A 21475-nucleotide genomic window follows, 5' to 3' on the forward strand; every position below is an offset into this window, starting at 1 on the left:
CTCGCACTTCATGCTAGGACGCCGTTGGGTCCTAGCGCTCCGTGCTCGGACCCTAATAAACGAGTGCCTCGGAAATAATTGTTTACATTTATCGTGACCAAACCTTTTGAGACAGATAACTAATCTCAGTGGGTAATCTAAACACTGAGAGGCTCAGATAACCTCACTGAGCTGAGGTTATCTGAGCCTCTCAGTCTGACAGGCGAGAGTTCTCTTCCACCTTGTTGTTGAAAAAGCTCCTTATATCCATTAGCGTAACTAGCTAGCACCAGATGCTAACAACAACAATCTCCGGTACCGGTGCGCGCTCTCTCTCTCTCTCTCGCTCGCACACGCACACAATATGGCTCGTTCCACACACACACAGAGCCGAGCTTGAATGAAACACAGAGACCCAGACGTACTTGTACTGTAGCATATTATTTTAGAATCAATCATTTTTCAAATTATGAATTTCACACATAAAAATAAAAAAGACATACATTTCTTGGGGGTGCTATGGCTATCCTGTGGGGAGCTGCAGCGCCCCCTAGCGCCCCCCTGACGCCCCCCTAGCGCCCCCCTGATGCCGCCTATTGACCTTCCATCCTCAAAATGTACATTACACACCTGTGTCCTACAGCGCCCTCGTAGGTTTCTAAGGTTTCTAAGGTATCTAATGGCGCATTTCCACCGCAGGCCTCGCTCGACTTAGTACGGTTTTGTTAGGCCTTGTTAGGCCAGGCTCACTTCATGCTGCGCTTCCATTACAGTTTAGGAACTGGGGCAGTAACTATAGTAACGCAGTGTAGGCGGAGCCGTGACGTCATCTTCAATGAGAACCACAGAAAAACAACATCAGCCGTTAGCTGTTAGCACTCAGAGCTCACAGCTCCTCATATCTGTTCAGAAACTAGACAAAAGTGAAACAAGTACAAACCACAGACTGCCTGTGTCATGGTGAATACAGTCGCTGCTTTATTTATGTCTGTATAGGCCGTTGTTGCGAGTGTGGACGGTCGGAGCATATACTGCGTTAGCTTAGCCGATCTCCATTTAGAAAACACGCATTTTTAAAGGTTTTTCGCCTGCCGTCTGTCTGCAGACTTGACAAAGCATTAATTCATGGTTTTTACTAACCGGTATCAGTATGTTGTTACTTCATCATTTTGAAACGTGTATTACAATTAAATCACGGTCAAATATGTCCATCTTGTTGTAGTTGTAGCCCCCTTGCCAGCGATTCTCTCTCTAGTGTAGCAAACTCAGCCCGACTCAGCCTGGTTGTTGGCCCGGAAAGAACCACGATTTTGTCGGGCCAGAAAAGAGGTGAAAAAGTAGCCCCGGGCCGGAACTAGGCCTAGTGGAAAAGCAACCAAAAACGGGCCCGGCACGACACGGCACGCTTAAACCTCCGCCGGTCATGCCGACGTCATAACAATTCTCTTTTAAAAAAAAAAAAATGTCATGCCCCCCACTTTGAGAAACACTGTACTAAAGAGATGATTCTGGGTCAGTAGCTTTAAAAAAAAGGGAGCTTGTGCCATCTCAGAATTCGACCGAGAGATTCTCAGCCGTGATGAAACGCCATATCATGTTCAAAACCACATCAAGGATTATTTCTGAAACGTATGGAGCTCAAATGCTTTTTCTCTTGCGTGTTTACCACATGTTGCCGTGGCTCTAAAGCCCACCCACATTTCAGATGTTACGTCATGACGCAGCAAATCTGGATCAGCTCCGTTGTTCCCCCGTTTTTAGAGATGTGGGTACGGAGGAGAAGAGAGAGGGGTTTATTTCCTGACACTTTGAGAGTCTCCTGACACACCGGGGACACACCGGGGACACATATTTATGTAGAAAAGACATACAAAAGTGCATTTAGCATGATAGGAGACCTTTTAAATAAATATCTATATCTATATATAACCCACAATATAAATATACAGAGATATAATAAAGACTTATAATCAGAGTTACACAGTGAACCCTGACCCTGTTGTCTATAACCGCTCTCTGCCCCCCCCCCAGGTGTCCAGTGCCTCCCCGGGCCGGGCCTCGGTGATCGACTACAGGAAGGCGGACGGCTGGGCGGTCGGCGCCGTCGCCTACGAGATCTTCGGGGAGCAAAACCCTTTCTACGGAGCGGGGGGGCTGCAGAGCCGGAGCTACGAGGAGACGCAGCTGCCACCTCCCCCCCCCACTGCACCTGCTGACGTGCAGCTAGTGATTCAGCTGCTGCTCAGGAGGAGCCCCAGCAAGGTGATATATACAGATATATATTAAAGATCTCCTATCATACTACTTTTAGGCAGAATTATGGGTCTCGGATATATACAAATATATAAAAACATGTTTATGAAGTGTTTTGCTCAAATTACCAAACAGATCATTCTAGCCTCAAACCCTCTATTCCAGCTGTTACTAAAGTGCTGATTCTGGGTCTGTAGCTTTAAAAAAATAATAATACAAAAAAAATAGATCTCATCAGGAGAATTCTAAAACTCTCACTGGTCCCCGGCTTGAGCTTCAATCTCAGGATCCATGTATTTGTGATCCTCTCCAGAATGGAAGGAGTCATCACATACAGAGCATCACTAGTTCCTGAACAGTGTCCTTCACATGCTGATATCCAAGAGAGGGAGTTACACAGTCACAAGATGGAGGAATAGAAAGCAGTATTCAATGTTTACTTCAGATTAGCTCCACGTCAGAAATGATCATGCTTGTCATATGGCTATCTCCATAGAATCATCATGTTAATCACATAGCAAAATTCGGACTTTTTCTCAAAATTCTGACTTTTTCTCAAAATTCTGACTTTTTCTCAAAATTCTGACTTTTTCTCAAAATTCGGACTTTTTCATGAAAATCTCAAAAATTATTTTTGTCAAAATGTTTTTTTCTCATGAAAATCACAAAATTCTGACTTTCTCACAAAATTCTGACTTTTTCACAAAATTCTGACTTTTTCACAAAATTCTGACTTTTTCAAAACATTCTGACTTTTTCACAAAATTCTGACTTTTTCTCAAAATGTTTGTGTCTTTCAAAAAATCAAAAAATTCGGACTTTCTCTCAAAATCTCAAAATTCTGACTTTTCCGAATACTTCAAAATGTTAATAATCACTGGTCCCCGGCTTGAGCTTCAACCTCAGGATCCATGTATTTGTGATCCTCTCCAGAATGGAAGTAGTCATCACATACAGAGCATCAACTAGTTCCTGAACAGTGTCCTTCACATGCTGATATCCAAGAGAGGGAGTTACACAGTCACAAGATGGAGGAATATAAAGCAGTATTCAATGTTTACTTCAGATTAGCTCCACATCAGAAATGATGATGCTTGTCATATGTCTATCTCCATAGAGGCTGAATCATCATGTTAATCACATAGCTATCATATGCCTCAAACAGTCCTGATGCTCTTCTAGGTAATCATACATCCTGTCATGAACACAGCTACAGTTGGGATACCTTTGTTATCATGTTGTTCTCATGTTGGAAGAGGACATTCAGTGTTTTCCCAACAGATATTAAAACAGGTTGTTCATTAACCACCTGTTTTTTTACTCTCTTCTGCAGCGGCCCAGCGCTCGTGTCGCCGCTAACATGCTTCACCTGAGCCTGTGGGGGGGGCGGGCTCTATCCGACCTGAGGAAGCTCTCTGATTGGCTGCTGTGTCAGTCGGCCGTGGTGCTGCTGGGGGGGTGCAGCGGCCCGGGAGGGTGCACGGTGGAGGCGGAGCTTCAGAGGAGCTTCCTGTCCAACCTGGATCTGGAGGAGCTTCGCACCGCGGGGGGGTTCCTGCTGTACGGCCGGGGTGGGGGCAGCGGCGTCTGATTAGACTCACCTTCAGACCAAACAAGAGGATTCTCCCCTCGCGTTAACATAAGATAAGATAAAAAATACTTTATTGATCCCAATTTGGGAAATGTTTGCGTTGCAGCAGCATAAAAAGACAAGGTATTGAACATAGAAATTAAAAGTATATATAAATAAACCATCAAACTGAGACAAAGACAGGCCACGAGTCCGACTCAAAACACAGACTTTATTAATTAGATCAGCTGCTTACATTGAAAGTACATGAGTGTTAATGATGAGACAATCATCATGTGATTGGTCTGTTAATAAACCCATCTAACCCAGATCAGAGGTTTACATTCACCCCAGAAGCAGCCGTGTTCATTCAAACATCATCGTGCTGTTTAGGGAAGATTAGTTTCCTAAATGCAAATAAGGCTCATCGAATCTGACCCTTCTTAAAAAGTAATGACCATGTTTGCATGAGAGTAAAAAGCCAGCATTAAAATAAAAGCTGCACACTGTGCCGCTCAGACTCTGCTGTGTAGGGCCACGTTATATTTTAAATATTCACAGGGAAGCCGGTCATTGAGCTCAAATGCATGCACGCTGTGGTTTGCACTTTATGTTCACGTTTGCACTTCAGACGTTATTATATGTTAGTTTGTAGACATCATATATTATATTCTGCAGAAGTGATTGAACTCGTCACTATGACCTGTTCTTAACGAGCCTCAGTAACCCTTTACTGCTGCCATTCAAACTGAAGTGATGTCACGTGTTCACAAACTACAGATGGTGGGAAGACTTTGGGATAAATGTACATTTTCCTGCAGTTTCAGAATAAAAGCCTCCGTGTGGAAATAAATCAGAATGGACTTCCTGTTGTTATTCAACCTCTTTCTGAGTTTCATCTTTGCAAAGACTGACTTTTATTTTGAGTTTTTTATTAAAATCTTAAAATTCTGACTTCTTTCTGAAAACCCTTTATTTTCTGAAATATCAACATTTAGATTTATTTAAAAAGGAAATTAACAGACAGACATTTTTTTCAGATAATCTCAGAAATCTTAGTTTTACACTTTTATGATCAGCCCCTCTCTTTTTTTGGGAGGGGGGGGGGGGATGTATCACACAGAGACACTGAGGCACCAGGTAACAATAACCCTAACCCAAACCCAAACCCAGCATAGAGAGGTTCAGTGAATGTGGCTCTGAAGGTGTGGATGTGGATCAGTGTGTCAGAGGAGACTCTGTAGAAGGAGAGAGAGCCAGCAGGATGATCCAGATACACTGCTACTCTACCAGAGGAAGAGGAGGAGGAGATGAAGATGGAGATGTCTCTGTTATTGTGAAAGACAGTGTAACCTCCATCAGCGCACATCAGACTCCAGGACTGATCATTCCCTCCAAACCAACCGTTCTCACTGCCTCCTTTCCTGCTGATTCCTCTGTAAGTCACTGCTATAGAAGCCCATCCTCTCCACTTGACCTCCCAGTAACAGCGACCAGTCAGAGCTTCTCTGCACATCAGCTGAGGATAGTAGTCAAACCTCTCTGGATGATCAGGATATTTCTGCTCCTCTCTCACACGTCTCACCTTCCTGTTGTTGTCAGACAGTTTGAGTCCTCTGTGTGCTGTGTTTGAGTCCAGTGTGAGTCCACAGGAATCTGATGAGAGACACAGCAGGTATTAAAGGTTACTAAAGTACCTGTGATGTCCCAGTGTGAAGATGTTCATGATTAAAAACACACTTACACTTCCTGAGACCTGGCCTCAAGAACCGGACTGCAGCAGGCTCCAGGCTGAAAGCAGAGGGGGGGGGGTCAGTTAGTCTTTAAAGTGGACCTATCATGCTATATTTAAATGATATATTGTAGAGCCATACCTATATAAGGTATATTTATACGTTTCTGTTTTCAAAATACCAAACAGATCATGCATTTTAGCCATGCCTCATTTCGCTCTATGTGCTGTTTGCTGTCGACGGGTCTGATTCTGCTGACCACGCCCCCCTGCAGGAGAGGGGAGCCGTGCTCTGATCAGCTGCTGGGCTGTCAGAAGAGGGGGAGAAAAAGAGATCTCCGTCCTCCGTGTTTTATTATATAGAGTCGTTATTCATTTGTTTTAAAGCTCAATAAATAACAAAGAAGACCTTTGACCGGCACTTTTCTAATTTTTCCGGAAGATTTAAACTTTAACGGACATCTTGACCGGCGAAAGAAACTGAAACTGAAACTCTGCCGCACGGTCCCCTCGTTACTCCCAACAGTGAAACTTATAAATCCTTATTTTTATTCAAGAGAAGGTTCGTTGAACATTGGCTGTTTGCTAGGACTCAAATTAAAAACATCTGGAAATGAATCAGTTTATTTATTCATGATGTCACTTCCTGTGCTAAATCTGGGTGAACATTAAAACCCCCCCACTCTGTTTCTGTTGGTCGTTCCACGATGAACATTGACCCACTGAGGGGGGGTTTCCTCTCAGTTGTGTTTGATGCTTACAGCTGATGGCAGACAGTGTGAAGAGTCAGGGTCTATCAGCTCTGGTTGCTTCAGGTCATAGGAGCCAGTTTCTACCTCCTCTATCAGACTGAGTGCCTCTCCATACCTGAGTGTGTCCAGTCCAGCAGACAGCAGCCTCCCCCCTGAGTCTCCTGGATGATTGTAGCTCAGGTCCAGCTCTCTCAGGTGGGAGGGGTTTAAAGCTGAGGCCAGAGCATCACAGCCTTCCTCTGTGATCAGACAGCCTGACAGCCTGCAGACACACAAACAAGCCGTCAGATCATCTGAGGGTCCAGTCAGCCTACAGAAGAACCTTTAATCTGACGCTCATTTAAACTGCTTGTATCTGTGATGTCATCCTTTCAGTGTCTACCTAAAGCTGATGATGGTGAGTAAGGGTTGATCACAGACGGACTGGTAAATAGAGAGCTTTGCCTCCAGCTCAGCTTCCTCTCTCTAACGGTCCTGTACAACGCCTGCATCACTACTGACTCTGCAACAAACTGGCTGTCCATCTAACGCCTCATTTGACCCTCACTCGTTAACGAGACCCTGAGATAGTTAGCAGATAGCAAAAACTCAGTCAATCCATCGTTTCCAGGCAGAGAGCCTTAGCACCAAATGACTACCCAAATGAGAGCTGGAGGTCAAACGCTTCTGCCAAATCAATAAAAATGAAGCTCTTTATAGAGCTTTATAGAAGTGTGTGCTAATTAACATTTTGTGAATTGTGACAAATATATTGTGTCTCGTTTCACTTCAATTATGTTTTTGATGATGGTATTCCCACACCACACAGCAGGGCTGATTGTTGGCTAAGTCAAACTGTATTGTGGCGCATTTCCACTACACGGTCGGCCTCGGCCACACTCGGTACGGCTCGGTACGGCTTGGCCTCGTTGGGCCTTAACAGGGCCGACTCACTTCATGCTGCGCTTCCATTACAGTTTAGGAACTGGGGTAGTTACTATAGTAACGCAGTGTAGGTGGAGCCGTGACGTCATCTTCAATGAGAAATCCAGAAAAACAACACAGCCGTTAGCTGTTAGCACTCAGAGCTCACAGCTCCTTATATATGTTCAGAAACTCGACAAAAGTTAAACAAGTACAAACCACAGACTGCCTGTGTCATGGTGAATACAGTCGCTGCTTTATTTATGTCTGTATAGGCCGTTGTTGTGAGTGTGGACGGTCGGGGCATATACTGCGTTAGCTTAGCCAATCTCCATCTAGAAAAACACGAATTTTAAAAGGTTTTTCGCCTGCCGTCTGTCTGCAGACTTGACAAAGCATTAATTCATGGTTTTTACTAACCGGTATCAGTATGTTGTTACTTCGGCATCATTTTGAAACGTGTATTACAATTAAATCACGGTCAAATATGTCCATCTTGTTGTAGTTCTAGCCCTCTTGCCAGCGCTCCTCTCTCTAGTTTAGCATACTCAGCCCGACTCAGCCCTGTTTGTTGGCCCCGATAGAACCACAATTTTCTAGGGCCAGAAAAGAGGTGAAAAAGTGGCCCCGCGCCGTGCCGCGCCGGTAATTGGCCTAGTGGAAGCACAACCAAAAAAGGGGACGGCACGACACGGGACGCTTAAAGCGAGCTCCGCGCTGCAGTGGAACTGCGCCATTGGTCTCTAACCTGAGAGTCTTCAGTTCACAGTGTGGACTCTCCAGTCCAGCAGACAGCAGCTTCACTCCTGAATCCTGCAGGTCGTTGTTAGTCAGGTCCAGATCTCTCAGACTAGAGGACTGGGAGCTGAGGACTGAGGACAGAGCTTCACAGCTTCTCTCTGACAGGTTACAGCCACTCAGCCTGAAATCATTCAATAACATGTCCATTCAATAAGTAGTATATGAAGAAACATATAATTGAGATTGTCAACATTTTTAAACAGCTTTACACCAACCTAAGAGTCTTCAGTTCACAGTGTGGACTCTCCAGTCCAGCGGACAGCAGCTTCACTCCTGAATCCTGCAGGTCGTTGTTACTCAGGTCCAGCTCTCTCAGACTAGAGGACTGGGAGCTGAGGACTGAGGACAGAGCTTCACAGCTTCTCTCTGACAAGTTACAGCCACTCAGCCTGAGGAGACGATGAGGACAACAGTTATTCAGAAGACAGCAGTGTGTTAATAACTGATTCACTAAATCAAATAATCTCTGTACTTACAGAGCTTTGTTGGAGGCTTTGACCACTGGCAGCAGCCTCAGAAGAGCCTCCTCTGAAGCAGAGTATTTCTTCAGGTCAAACACGTCCAGATCTTTTCCTGATGAGAGTAAGATGAAGACTAGAGCTGACCACTGAGCAGGAGACAGATTATATATGGAGAGACTTCCTGAACTCAGGTACTGTTGGATCTCCTCCACTAGATAACGATCATTCAGTTCATTCAGACAGTGGAACAGGTTGATGCTTCTCTCAGCAGACAGATCCTCTTCCATCTTCTTATTGATGTACTGGACTATTTTACAGTTGATCCATGACTGGACTGTTTCCTGATTGATCTCTAAGCCACTTCCTGTCTGTGTCAGCAGGCCTCGTAGGAGTTTCTGATTGGTCTGCAGTGAAAGACCCAGGAGGAAGCGCAGGAACAAGTCCAGGTGTCCGTTTGGACTCTGTAAGGCCTGGTCCACAGCACTCTGGTAGAGATGTGTTAGTTCAGGTTTGACTTCAGACTTCTGGGAGGTTGTTGGTTCTTCTGCCAGCAGGTTGACTCCAGAGTTGATGAAGGTCAGGTGGACATGAAGAGCAGACAGAAACTCCTGAACGCTCAGATGGACGAAGCAGAACACCTTGTCCTGGTACAGTCCTCTCTCCTCTCTAAAGACCTGTGTGAACACTCCTGAGTACACTGAGGCTGCTCTGATATCGATGCCACACTCTGTCAGGTCGGACTCATAGAAGATCAGGTTGCCTTTCTGCAGCTGCTCAAAAGCCAGTTTTCCCAGAGACTCCATCATCTTCCTGCTCTCTGGACTCCAGTGTGGATCTGTCTCAGCTCCTCCATCATACTTGACGATCTTTACTTTGGACTGAACCACCAGGAAGTGGATGTACATCTCAGTCAGGGTCTTGGGCAGCTCTCCTTCCTCTCTGGTTTTCCACACCTCCTCCAGAACTGAAGCAGAGATCCAGCAGAAGACTGGGATGTGGCACATGATGTGGAGGCTTCGTGAGGTCTTGATGTGGGAGATGATGGTGCCGGCCTGCTCCTGATCTCTGAACCTCTTCCTGAAGTACTCCTCCTTCTGTGGGTCAGTGAACCCTCGGACCTCTGTCACCATGTCCACACACTCAGGAGGGATCTGATTGGCTGCTGCAGGTCGTGTGGTTATCCAGAGGCGAGCAGAGGGATGCAGCTTCCCCCTGATGAGGTTTGTCAGCAGCACATCCACTGAGGTGGACTCTGTGACGTCAGTCAGGATCTCAGTGTTGTGGAAGTCCAGAGGAAGTCGACACTCATCCAGACCGTCAAAGATGAACGCAACCGGGAACTGATCAAACCTGCAGATTCCTGCGTCTCTGGTTTCAGAGAAGAACTGATGAACAAGTTCCACCAAGCTGTACTTGTTCTCTCTCACCACATTCAGCTCTCTGAAGGTGAATGGAAATATGAACTGGATGTCCTGGTTGGCTTTGCCTTCAGCCCAGTCCAGAGTGAACTTCTGTGTTAAGACTGTTTTCCCAATGCCAGCCACGCCCTTTGTCATCACTGCTCTGATTGGTGCATCTCTTCCAGGTGAGGCTTTAAAGAGGTCTTCTTGTCTGATGGTTGTTTCTGGTCTGTCTGGTTTCCTGGATGCTGTTTCAATCTGTCTGACCTCATGTTCATCATTGACCTCTGCAGACCCCCCCTCTGTGATGTATAGCTCTGTGTAGATCTGGTTCAGAAGGGTTGGGTTTCCTGCTTTAGCAATGCCCTCAAACACACACTGGAACCTCTCCTTCAGGGTGGATTTGAGTTTACGCTGACAGACTCCAGCAAAGGTTTCTGAAAGAACACACAACAAAAGATCATCTGGTCACACTGTAACTCTGGTTCTCTGAATAAAATATGGATATATGTTGGTCCCTTGAGACATCAGCAGATGAGACATTTATCCAGAGTGTTAAATCTTTATAGAAACCCTCTTACTGCTCTGCAGAAGGTCAGCCAGCTCCTCCTGCTTCATGCTCCTCAGGAAGTGCAGTGTGATGTTCAGGAATGCCTCTCTGCTCCTCCTCTGCTCTTCATCCTCAGCCTCCAACACCTCCTCATCCTCACTCTGACTCTCTAAGTATTCTGGGTAATCTGAACTCAGAGCCTTCTGGATCTCCTTCAGCTCGCTCTTCACAAAAGTGACGATGTGGTCCTCCAGCAGCTGGAACATCACATGAACGACACAAACTATAAACCATGGATCCAAACATCAGATCCGGACAGACTGACTCTCTAAAAGTGCAGCATGGAGATGACTGTGAGCAGAAGAGAGGTCAAGTATCGGTAGTACATGTACTCACCGTAAATATGGAGTCCAGCTGTGTCTGATGCTGCTGGGCAGACTGACCACCGGGAACCTCCGAGCTCTCCTGGTCCCCTCTGTGGAGGAATCATGAAGCATTAGCTCACATTATGTCTGTCCACACAGAGACACACTCAGGGTGAAGGAGGACAGGGGAACAGGCTGGTGGTCCTGTGCGTCAGCGGGAACTTTGCACTACAGGAATATTTATTTCCAGCTACTGTTGAAGACCAGAGGATTCTGTCCATCCTTCATTCTGGTCTTCCTGAAACGTGGCTGTGTGGATAGATACTGGACTCTGCAGCTGGCTAACAGCTGTTCATCAGGAAAAGGAAAGACCTAGGGACAGTTCTTACACCAGCCCCCGTTACCCCCCCAGCTCCACCTCCAGCACCATAGCAGGGGTCAGGGTTCACCTGGCAGTAGAGCTGGTTGTGACTTTGATGAAGGCTCAGTATCCTCCATCAGAAGTGTTTGTGAGATGGTGGAACAGCTTCTGAACAGCCTGAGTTTTCAGATGGAGTTTCACTGCCCCTCCCAGTGTGGACGTTCACAACTAAACACTTTGGACAAGAGGAGGGGTCTGACGAGACTTTATACAAACTGGATTTATTCTATCATAACCGGACTCTTACTATGAGTTACAGCTTACTTCTGATCAGCAGATGGAGTTCGTCCTTTAAAGTTCATGAAGTCACCCTTCGAGGAGTCGCTCTTGAGGGACAGACAGCTGGGAGAGTCTGGTCTCTGCTGCTGGACCCTGAAACAGAAACAGATGAAACATTTGCGTAAATACCTTTTGTTTTGTTTTGTTTTATTTCATTCAGATTAGTTTGCTCATATATACCAGCTACTTTTTGAAAGAATATTTTAAAAAATATGATCAAAAGGGTGGAATGTAATGGAACATTTTATTTGATCATTCAAAGTTCACCATTATGTTCTTCTTGATAAGCTATTTCTTAGAAAATGACTCAAAGTCAGCAGTTAAGATAACCTCTATCTATTGTGAAAGGTTGATGACCTTTAACCTCTGAGGAATGTAGACATTATCGCTCTCCATGCAGCAAGCAGATGTCTCCTGGACATCTTGACCACTCCCCTTCTTCCTTTTGGGTCTGATTTTGTGAATATAAGACCCTTTGCAAATCTCCTGACTTTTGTACTTCGCTGCAGACTGCTTGACACTCTGTAACGTTTTACCTTCTTGCAAGAATAAACTCTTATTTCAAGAATCTTCATTTCAGTATAACGGAAAGGTTTCCTCACCATTTTATTATTATTATTTGTTAATTTGTCTTGGTTAATTTGCACCACACAAGGTATTGTGGGACTGCATTTTCTCCTTTCCTTTCATTAAGGAAGGTCCAGTGTTCCCTTAGCTAAAGGAGGTTATTATACCGCTCTCACTCTCCTGATTATTTGTCCCATTTATCAGGCCGTAAAACATGCTGGAAAAAAACTGCTGAAAAATATGTTGGACAAGACTTCATCAAATCAAATCAAATCAGGTTTTATTTATATAGCACATTTAAAAGCGATTTTTGGTCGAGCCAAAGTGCTGTACATGTAATAAGAACACAATTACTACAAACACAGTAAACGACAATAAATTAAAACAGATATATCTTAAAAACAAAATAAAAATAAAACACACAAAAGTCAGGAGTTGTGCTCCGCTCTAACTAGAAAGCCAGAGAGAAGAAGTGTGTTTTTAGTTTAGATTTAAAAAACCCCTAGGGTCTGGGCCGACCTCACATGGAGGGGCAGAGTGTTCCAGAGCCTAGGGCCAGCTGCTGCGAAGGCTCGGTGCCCTCTGGTTTTTAGCCTGGTCTTGGGCACTACCAGCAGCAGCTGGTCAGCAGACCTTAAAGCTCTGGCTGGGGTGTAGCGCTGGAGCAGTTCAGCTATATAGGCCGGAGCCAGCCCATTTAGTGCTTTAAAAACAAATAAAAGTATTTTAAAATCAATTCTGAACCGAACTGGAAGCCAGTGTAGTGAGGCCAGAATAGGGGTGATGTGGTCACGCTTTTTGTGGCCAGTCAGCAAACGTGCAGCAGCGTTTTGGACTAGTTGTAGGCGTTTAATTGAGGCCTGGTCCATACCCACATACAGAGCGTTACAATAGTCCAGTCTCGAGGTTACAAAAGCGTTAATAACCCTTTCTAAGTCTTTAAAAGATAAAAACGACTTGGTTTTGGCCAATAGTCTTATTTTAAAAAAGCAGGATTTTACTACGGTGCTGACCTGCTTGTCGAATTTAAAAGTGTCAGTGAAGGTCACTCCAAGGTTCATGACCGAGGGGAGGATGTTTTTTTTGATAGAGCCCAGAATATCAACCGGAGAGGCTGGAGGTTGCGGTCCAAAAAAGATGACCTCAGTCTTGCTCTCGTTGAGGTTGAGAAAGTTTTTGCTCAGCCAGGATTTTATCTCTGCTAAGCAGTCCATCAGCTGCTGTAGTGAGTGTTTGACATTTGCTTTGAGAGGCAGATAGATCTGTACATCGTCGGCGTAGCAATGGAAGGGAATATTGTGTTTTGTGAGAATTGAACCTAGGGGCAGTATGTACAGTAGAAAAAGGATGGGGCCCAGAATCGAGCCTTGGGGAACCCCACAGGTAAGAGGGGCTTTGGCAGAGGAGAAGGCACCTAGCTGCACTGAGAAGCTACGGTCTGTCAGGTAGGACCTGAACCATGCAAGGGCAGAGCCTGTGATGCCAGCGGACTGTTCAAGCCGTGACAGCAGGATGCTATGGTCCACAGTGTCAAAGGCAGCTGTCAGGTCTAACAGCACCAGGACAACTGGGCTACCTGAGTCGGCGGCTAGGAGCAGATCATTAAAAACTCTTAAAAGGGCTGTTTCAGTGCTGTGCATGGGTTTGAAGCCAGACTGAAACTTTTCATGGATTCCATGGATGGTTAAAAAAGACTGCAGCTGGGCGTAGACTACTCGCTCCAGGGCTTTTGATAAAAAAGGTAGCTGGGAGATGGGCCTAAAATTTGCGAGAATGGAGGGGTCGAGATTTTTCTTTTTAAGGAGTGGCTTAACCACGGCATGTTTGAAGGCAGCTGGGACACATCCTGAGGTAAGAGAGGTGTTTAAAAGTAATAAAATACTTGCTCCAACTGAATCAAAAACATCTCTGAGAAGGCGAGAGGGAATGCTGTCTGAGGTGCAGTTTGTCGGCCGCAGGTGCTTGACCACATCCGAGAGAGCAGAGAGGGATACAGGCTCAAAGTGGTCGAGGACAGCAGGGCACAGAAAAGGAGCAGGATCTGGGGTAGCACTAGTGTGGGCTAGCCTAAGAGCAGATACCTTTTCAATAAAAAATGTAAGAAACTTATCACAGAGAGTAGTCGATGGCACAATAGAAGCAACATCACAGGGATTAATGATCGAGTTGAGGACATTAAAAAGAACCTGAGGTTTATGGCTGTTTTTGGAGATTAACAGAGAAATGTGCTCTGTTTTGGCTGCTTTGACTGCCGTCTGGTAGTCAGAAAGGCAAGCACCAAGGATTTCTAGGGAGACATGGAGTTTATCCTTTTTCCATTTTCTCTCTGCACGCCTGCAAGCGCGTCTGAGAGCACGAGTACAGTCATTGAGCCACGGCTCTGAGAGAACTTTGGTGCGTCTAAGCGTAAAAGGAGCAACAGAATCCAGTATTAGTGTGCATGTCGAATCAAACATGGAGATAAGCTCATCAGCATTAAAAGCACAGTTCACATCTAATTTACAGATCGGAGAAGCATTAAAAACATCAGAGAACTGTGAGGCAGTCAAGGGGTTAATCGAACGCAGACAACGCGCCGGGGCACGTGATTCGACTCCTGCGGAAGGGATGTAGGTTGTAAACAGAACCGGTAAATGGTCTGAGATACGCGTTGCTGCACATATTTCATCCACAGATACAGACAGTCCAAACGATAATACTAAGTCCAAAGTGTGTCCTTTTTTGTGTGTTGGGCCAGCCACGGACTGAACGAGACCGAAAGAATCAAGGAGATTTAAAAAGTCCCTAACCAGAGGTTTGGACTCGCAACACACATGGACATTGAAGTCTCCGGAGATCAAAACACGATCATATTTCACCATGATCCCGGACAGAAAGTCAGAAAAGTCATTTATGAAATCCTTATTACACTTTGGCGGACGATACACGACTGCGCAGAGTATAGGCGAGGCCGGGTTCAGTTCAAAAAGCTGCAACTCAAAGCTAGCATAGCTAGTTACAGGGTGAAGCAATCGGCATTGGAGGCTAGCTCTAAACACTGATGCTATGCCCCCACCATGGCCAGTGGCACAGGGGGAGCTGAAGAATGTACAGTCAGGAGGAAGAAGTTCAGAGAACGGTGTATACTCGCCAGCGTGGACCCAGGTCTCCGTCAGGAACATAAAATCCAGTTCACGAGAGGTGAAGAAGTCGTTTAGCAGGAACGTTTTGTTTGCTATCGACCTAGCATTTAGCAAAGCCATGCAAAGTTTTCGCTCCGGGCTTGCCGAAGGTGTAGTGCGTCTCAGCTGACGAAGATGTGCGTGTTGAACGCCGCGCGGGCCGGGAGCAGTCAGTCGGGCAGGAGGAGCTGCCAGCGGGCCCAGCAGAGGCCGCAGCTCCGGAAAAACGGGGCGAATCCACCGATCCCTCACATGGCGTGCAGCAGGAGGGCCATGACATCCGAGGCGTGGATAATTCACAGAAGAAGCCGTCAGGTGTGCCTTAAGATGGACCAGTGCACCACCACGCTTTCCCCGTCGTCGAAAGCGCTTTCGGCGAGGCAGGATGCAGGGCGATCGGCGCAGGTGGGTGGGGATATAAGACAGTAGAGGGGGGGGGGACGATTTATGGTTGCCAGATATAGGTTTGGGCAGCAATATCAACTCCAGTGAGGGTCTGAGGTGGAGGAGAGCTTGGCGATCATAAACGAGCAGAGCAGAGACATTCTGACAAACATAAAACAAAAACAGGATAGCTAAAGGTAGAGAGCTGAGCGAGCGGCGAGCCGACACAGGCGCCATCTTGAATCATGTCACGTCACGTCACCTCACACACACGCACGCACACATGACCAATGAGGGCACGAGATAAGTTTTGTGCACAGATGGATGGAAGGCATACCGACTAGTTTTATTCTATCATAACCGGATTCTTACTATGAGTTACAGCTTACTTCTGATCAGCAGAGGGAGGTCTTCCTTTAAAGTTTATGAAGTCGTCCATCGACCAGTCGCTCTTGAAGGACAGACAGCTGGGAGAGTCTGGTCTCTGCTGCTGGACCCTGAAACAGAAACAGATGCAGACATTGGCGTGCCTTCACTTCATACCCATTAGTTTGATCTAAGGTTAAGGTTAGGGAATGTGGGACTTAAGAGAAGACTCCATTGCAGTAGTCCAGGGAGGTGATGAATGCTTGAATAAGGGTTTCTGCCACCGGTTCGGGGGTGAGGGCCATATTGTTGATATGTTTTTTATGTGGAAGAAGGGGGGTTTTGTAATGGACCGGATGTCGGAGTTGAAAGACAGGGTGGAGTCCAGAATAACACCCAGGTTGCGGGCTTCAGGGGAGGGTGGATGGTGCAGCCATCAAGAACTAGGAAGAGATCTCCAAGCTTCCAGAGTAGTTCTTCAGGGACAACCACTACGAGCTCGGTCTTGTTGCTGTTGAGTTTGAGGAGGTTACTAGATATCCAGTTTTTATGTTGCGGAGGAAATTGACTTGTGAGAGGGGAGGGGGCTGAGTGGATGGGTCAGTGATGATATGGATTTGGGGGTCGTGGGCGTAGGAATGAAAATTGAGACCGTGTTGGCGGTTGATTTGACCAAGGGGGAGCATGTAGATGGTGAAGAGAAGAGGGCCAAGCACTGAGCATTGCGGTATGCCTTGGTTGACTGGGGCTGGAGGGGAGCTGGAGTTTCTGATGGTGACAAACTGTTACCTGTTGGAGAGGTATGAGTGGAACCAGGATAGAGCTGTACTCGTAAGGCCAAGGTAGTTGGATATGCGGTTGAACAGGATGGTATGGGAGATGGGGTCAAAGGCTGTAGACATGTCTAGGAGGATGAGGATACTGATGTGGCCTAAATACACATAATGCAGCTAAAAGTGTTGAAGGGCAATGATAAAACAGAGTGAGATGATCTCTGGATAGTGTGACGACCCCTCCACACCACGTGGGGTGCCGTCTGGTTGTGTGTGTTTGATTGCAGGTGCCTGGGTGCCTGACGAGCTGCACCTGCCTGACGAGCTGCACCTGCCGGAGGCATTTAAGAGGAGTCCAGCCGGTTACGTCGCTCTCTCACTCCTCTGGGCACTCTCTCCGGGCCAGCCTCGGGGATCTGTTGCTGGTGCCGCGTCTTCAACTTTGTGTATTTATAATAAACATCTTTGTTATTCATACCCCTCGTCTCGCCTCCCCGATTTATGTTGCAGCCCAGGAGCCGGGTTGTAACAATAGGCAGCACTAAAGAGAAAGATTTTAGACTCGATTTAAAGAACTCAGGGTGGGGGGAACCTCAGATCTCAGGAAGGTTGTACCAGATCTGCGTAGCATAGAAGCTAAAAGCTACCTCAGTGAATTTGGTTCTGACCCTGTGGACGATGAGTAAACCTGCCCCGATGATCTGAGAGCTCTGGGTGGCTCGTTACAGAGCAGCATATCAGACATGTATTCTGGTCCCAATCCATTGAGTGCTTTGTGAGTTAAAAGTACGATTTTAAAGTGTGTTCTTTGTGGTATTGGAAGCCAGTGCAGAGCTTTGAGAGCTGGGGTGATGAGCTCAGTTCTTCTGGTTTTGATGAGGACTCTGGTGGCAGCGTTCTGGATGAGTTGTAGTAAAACACTGTTGCAGTAATCAAGTCTGCTTCTATCATAACCGGACTTTTACTGTGAGTTACAGCTTACTTCTGATCAGCAGACGGAGGTCGTCCTTTAAAGTCTATGATGTTGTCCTTGGACCGGTCGCTCTTGAAGGACAGACAGCTGGGAGAGTCTGGTCTCTGCTGCTGGACCCTGAAACAGAAACAGATGCAGACATTGGCATGCTGGAGAAAACTGATGAAGAATATGTTAAATCTCTTAAAGTCCCTATATTTAACTATGTAATGGTAATATCGCTCTGTGTGAACAGATCGTAATGACATTTTAAAACTGGGACATCAACACATATTATTGAGTGTTCTGCTATCTGTACAATTATATTTGATGCACTTAAGTGACTTGTGTGCGATGCTAATGTTGTTTAAGCTATCTGATGGTGACAGTAATATTAGAGGAAAGTAAGAAGTCTTAGATAAATGCTGTGAAACGAAAAAGAGTTTGGACTCTACTAAAGAAGCTTTGCATGTTTTCTAATTGCCGTACTTTTGGTAATGCAATTGACTAGAGTAAAGTTCTCGCTGAGGAAACACCGCTCTCACTCTCCTGATTATTTGTTCCATTTATCAGGCCGTAAAACATGCTGGAGAAAGACTGCTGGAAAATAAGTTGGACAAGACTTCATATCAACTAGTTTTATTCTATCATAACCGGACTCTTACTATGAGTTACAGCTTACTTCTGATCAGCAGATGGAGGTCGTCCTTTAAAGTCTAAGAAGTCGTCCTTCGAGGAGTCGCTCTTTAGGGACAGACAGCTGGGAGAGTCTGGTGTCTGCTGCTGGACCCTGAAACAGAAACAGATGCATCAAGAGAAGAAGAAGGAGCTCTTCATCGTCCCACAGAGGGGAAATGTACATTCTGCATTTGATCCATCCTAGTGTTAGGAGCAGTGGGCTGCCATATGTACGGTGCCCGGGGAGCAGTGTAGGGAACGCTGCCTTGCTCAGGGACACCTGGGTAGCATTTGGTCAATATGTTAACTCTAAAGTAACTCTTTACAATGTCATGGTATAAATCGCTCTGTGTTTCCCAACAGATGAACCTTCCAGACTTTCTGAGTGTCCTCTATCAGCCGGTGGACTGCTCTCTATGTGAAGGACTCAGGAAGATTTTCAGAGAAAATCCTAAAGACGTGAAGTTTATCTACAAAGTGCCTCGCGTCTCTTCAGCTGCCCTACAGCCAGCAGTGTGAAGCTAACGTAAACACATCTGTCTTTAGTGGATAACGTCACTGAGTTCATGCCCAGGATGCTAACTGCAGTTCACTTAACGCCCACCGACGTCGCTAAGAACCAGGATTTCCTGAAGGTTACACAGAAGCTTCAACACAGACAACAACTGACTCAAATGGCAGTTAGTTTTAGTCCGTTTTAAATTCCTACCTCCCATCAGCAGATTGAGGCTCCATTGAGCGGTCACTCAGGAAACACAGCGGGACTCAGGTCCAGGTCCAGGTCCAGGTTCAGGTCCAGGTCCAGGTCCAGGTCCAGGTCTAGGTCCAGGTCCAGGTCCAGGTCCAGGTCCAGGTCCAGGTCCAGGTCCAGGTCCAGGTCTGCTGCTCTGGGCTTCAACACACAAGTGCATGCTGAGCTTAAGTGGTGTAAACTAAGTACATTTATTCAAGTACTGTAAGTACAATTTTTAGGTACTTGTACTTTACCTGAGTATTTCCATTTTATACTTCTTAGTACTTCTACTTCACTATCAGATGTAAATGGTGTACTTCTACTCCTCTACAATTCAGAGGTACATGGTGTACTTTTACTCCACTACATGTATTTAATACCTTTAGTTACTTTACAGATGTGGATGAATGATGTGAAATATAACCAAGTGTTAAATCAGACTTTAGTTCCACCTGGAGTAAATCCACAAGCTACCCTGCAGTATACAAAGTCATTCAAACTAGCTGCACCTTTACCAGCTTTGAGAACACTTTCATGATCAATCATTATAAAACATATCATATATATTATTCTGAAATGGACCAATCTGCACAATGACTACTTTTACTGTCGCTACTTTAACTATATTTTGATGATAAGTGCTTTCTCGTTGTCTTTCTTTGGGGATCACTCTTCACTTCTATCTTATTTATCTATTTTGTTTTCCGGCTCAATCTCCACTATCCCTTCTCTCTGTTTATTTCTAAGCATGAAAACAAAGCAATCTGTAAGACATGGCTTCAAATGTTTTATTGATTCCTATTTATCAATCCATTTATTCATTTTCATATTTGTATAGTTATGTGTTTGCTTATTATTCATCTATGCATCATTTTCATTCTCTGATTATTATTTATATAATATTTATATTCTTCAATTTATGTAATTTTTATAATTGTTTCATTTATTTTGAGCTCTTTTCATCACTACTCCTGTTGACTCTATTTATTAATTGTATTATTATTTAAATGTCCACATTCATAATTTTATTTTTTGTAAACGTGTTTACTCATCTTTATTCATCCACATGTATTATGTAAATGTTTTTACATTTGATCTTTTATTGTATTTCCAAAATGTCTACATATTTGTATCTCTCTACTTTGGTTTGTAACGTTTTTTATTAAACAGTTGACCTGTGAGTGAGGCTGTGGGATGTGTCGCCCTCTGGTGGCAGAGGGAGGAACATTAGTGTTGTGTTCTTTAATTACTAATCCACATTTAGTATTTAAAAAAATAGAGTTGTATTTTTAAACTATTCTGCTAAATGTTACCAGCACACACACACACACACACACACACACACACACACACACACACACACACACACACACACACACACACACACACACACACACACACACACACACACACACACACACACACACACACACACATTATTATTGTATTTTAAAATGTTCTTATTTTATTAAATTCCGCTTCATATATTTTTACATAGGATTTCAATATTTTTTTTTAATTCATATATTTTTTTATTTCCTGCTCTTCAACTCTTATCTTTATTTACTTTGGTTTGTAATGTTTTATTTTTGTATTTTAATTTATTTGATTAAACAGTTCGCCTGTGAGTGAGGCTGTGGGATGTGTCACCCTCTGGTGGCATGTAATGTTTACATTTCCATATTTTAGTATTTAAAATAAATAAATAAAAAAATGATTTGTGTTATTAATGCATTCCTCTTTATATTTACAATGTTTTACCTTTTTCTCTTTTGAAATGTTTATCTTTAAATACACATGTTTGAAACACTCCACCATCGTTCCTGTCCCCAAAAAGACAAAACCCACCAGTCTCAATGACTACCGCCCAGTAGCACTCACCTCCATCATAATGAAGTGCTTTGAGCGGTTAGTCAAATCCTTCATCACCTCCTCCCTCCCTGACTCTCTGGACCCCTGCAGTTTGCCTACAGAGCAAACAGGTCCACAGACGACGCCATAGCCCTCACCATCCACACTGCTCTCTCACACCTGGACCAGAGGAACACATATGTGAGAATGCTGTTCATTGATTACAGTTCAGCTTTCAATACCATTGTGCCCTCCAAGCTGGCCATCAAGCTCAGAGACCTCAGGCTCAACAGCGCCCTCTGTGACTGGATCCTGAACTTCCTGACGGGCAGACCCCAGGCAGTGCGGGTGGGAAACATCACATCCTCCACCCTGATTCTAAACACCGGTGCCCCTCAAGGCTGCGTGCTCAGCCCTCTCCTCTACTCCCTGTTCACTCATGACTGCGTGGCCACACACAGCTCCAACACCATCGTGAAGTTTGCTGATGACACGACCGTCATCGGCCAGATCACAGACGACGATGAGACGGCGTACAGAGAGG

General features: G+C 45.1%; 1 protein-coding gene across 9 annotated transcripts in view; it reads right to left on the minus strand.

Annotated features, from left to right (window-relative positions):
- LOC117487475 (NLR family CARD domain-containing protein 3-like) overlaps positions 1–21475 on the minus strand; it is a 189413-nt gene that overhangs the window by 66194 nt on the left and 101744 nt on the right. For 2 of the 9 annotated variants that reach the window (XM_034136099.1, XM_034136095.1), the window contains 7 exons: positions 17700–17807; positions 15968–16075; positions 10798–10876; positions 10433–10658; positions 8467–10288; positions 8206–8379; positions 7938–8111 (listed from right to left, as the gene is read on the minus strand). In XM_034136099.1, the coding sequence (XP_033991990.1) occupies positions 7938–8111; positions 8206–8379; positions 8467–10288; positions 10433–10658; positions 10798–10876; positions 15968–16075; positions 17700–17807 (2691 nt within the window). Of the gene's footprint in view, positions 1–7937; positions 8112–8205; positions 8380–8466; positions 10289–10432; positions 10659–10797; positions 10877–11451; positions 11560–15967; positions 16076–17699; positions 17808–18351; positions 18460–19056; positions 19142–21475 lie in introns of those variants that run through there. The other 7 variants (XM_034136096.1, XM_034136103.1, XM_034136097.1 and 4 more) reach the window with 7 other exon arrangements.

Source organism: Trematomus bernacchii, unplaced genomic scaffold, assembly GCF_902827165.1.
Source record: "Trematomus bernacchii unplaced genomic scaffold, fTreBer1.1, whole genome shotgun sequence".
NCBI lineage: Eukaryota > Metazoa > Chordata > Actinopteri > Perciformes > Nototheniidae > Trematomus > Trematomus bernacchii.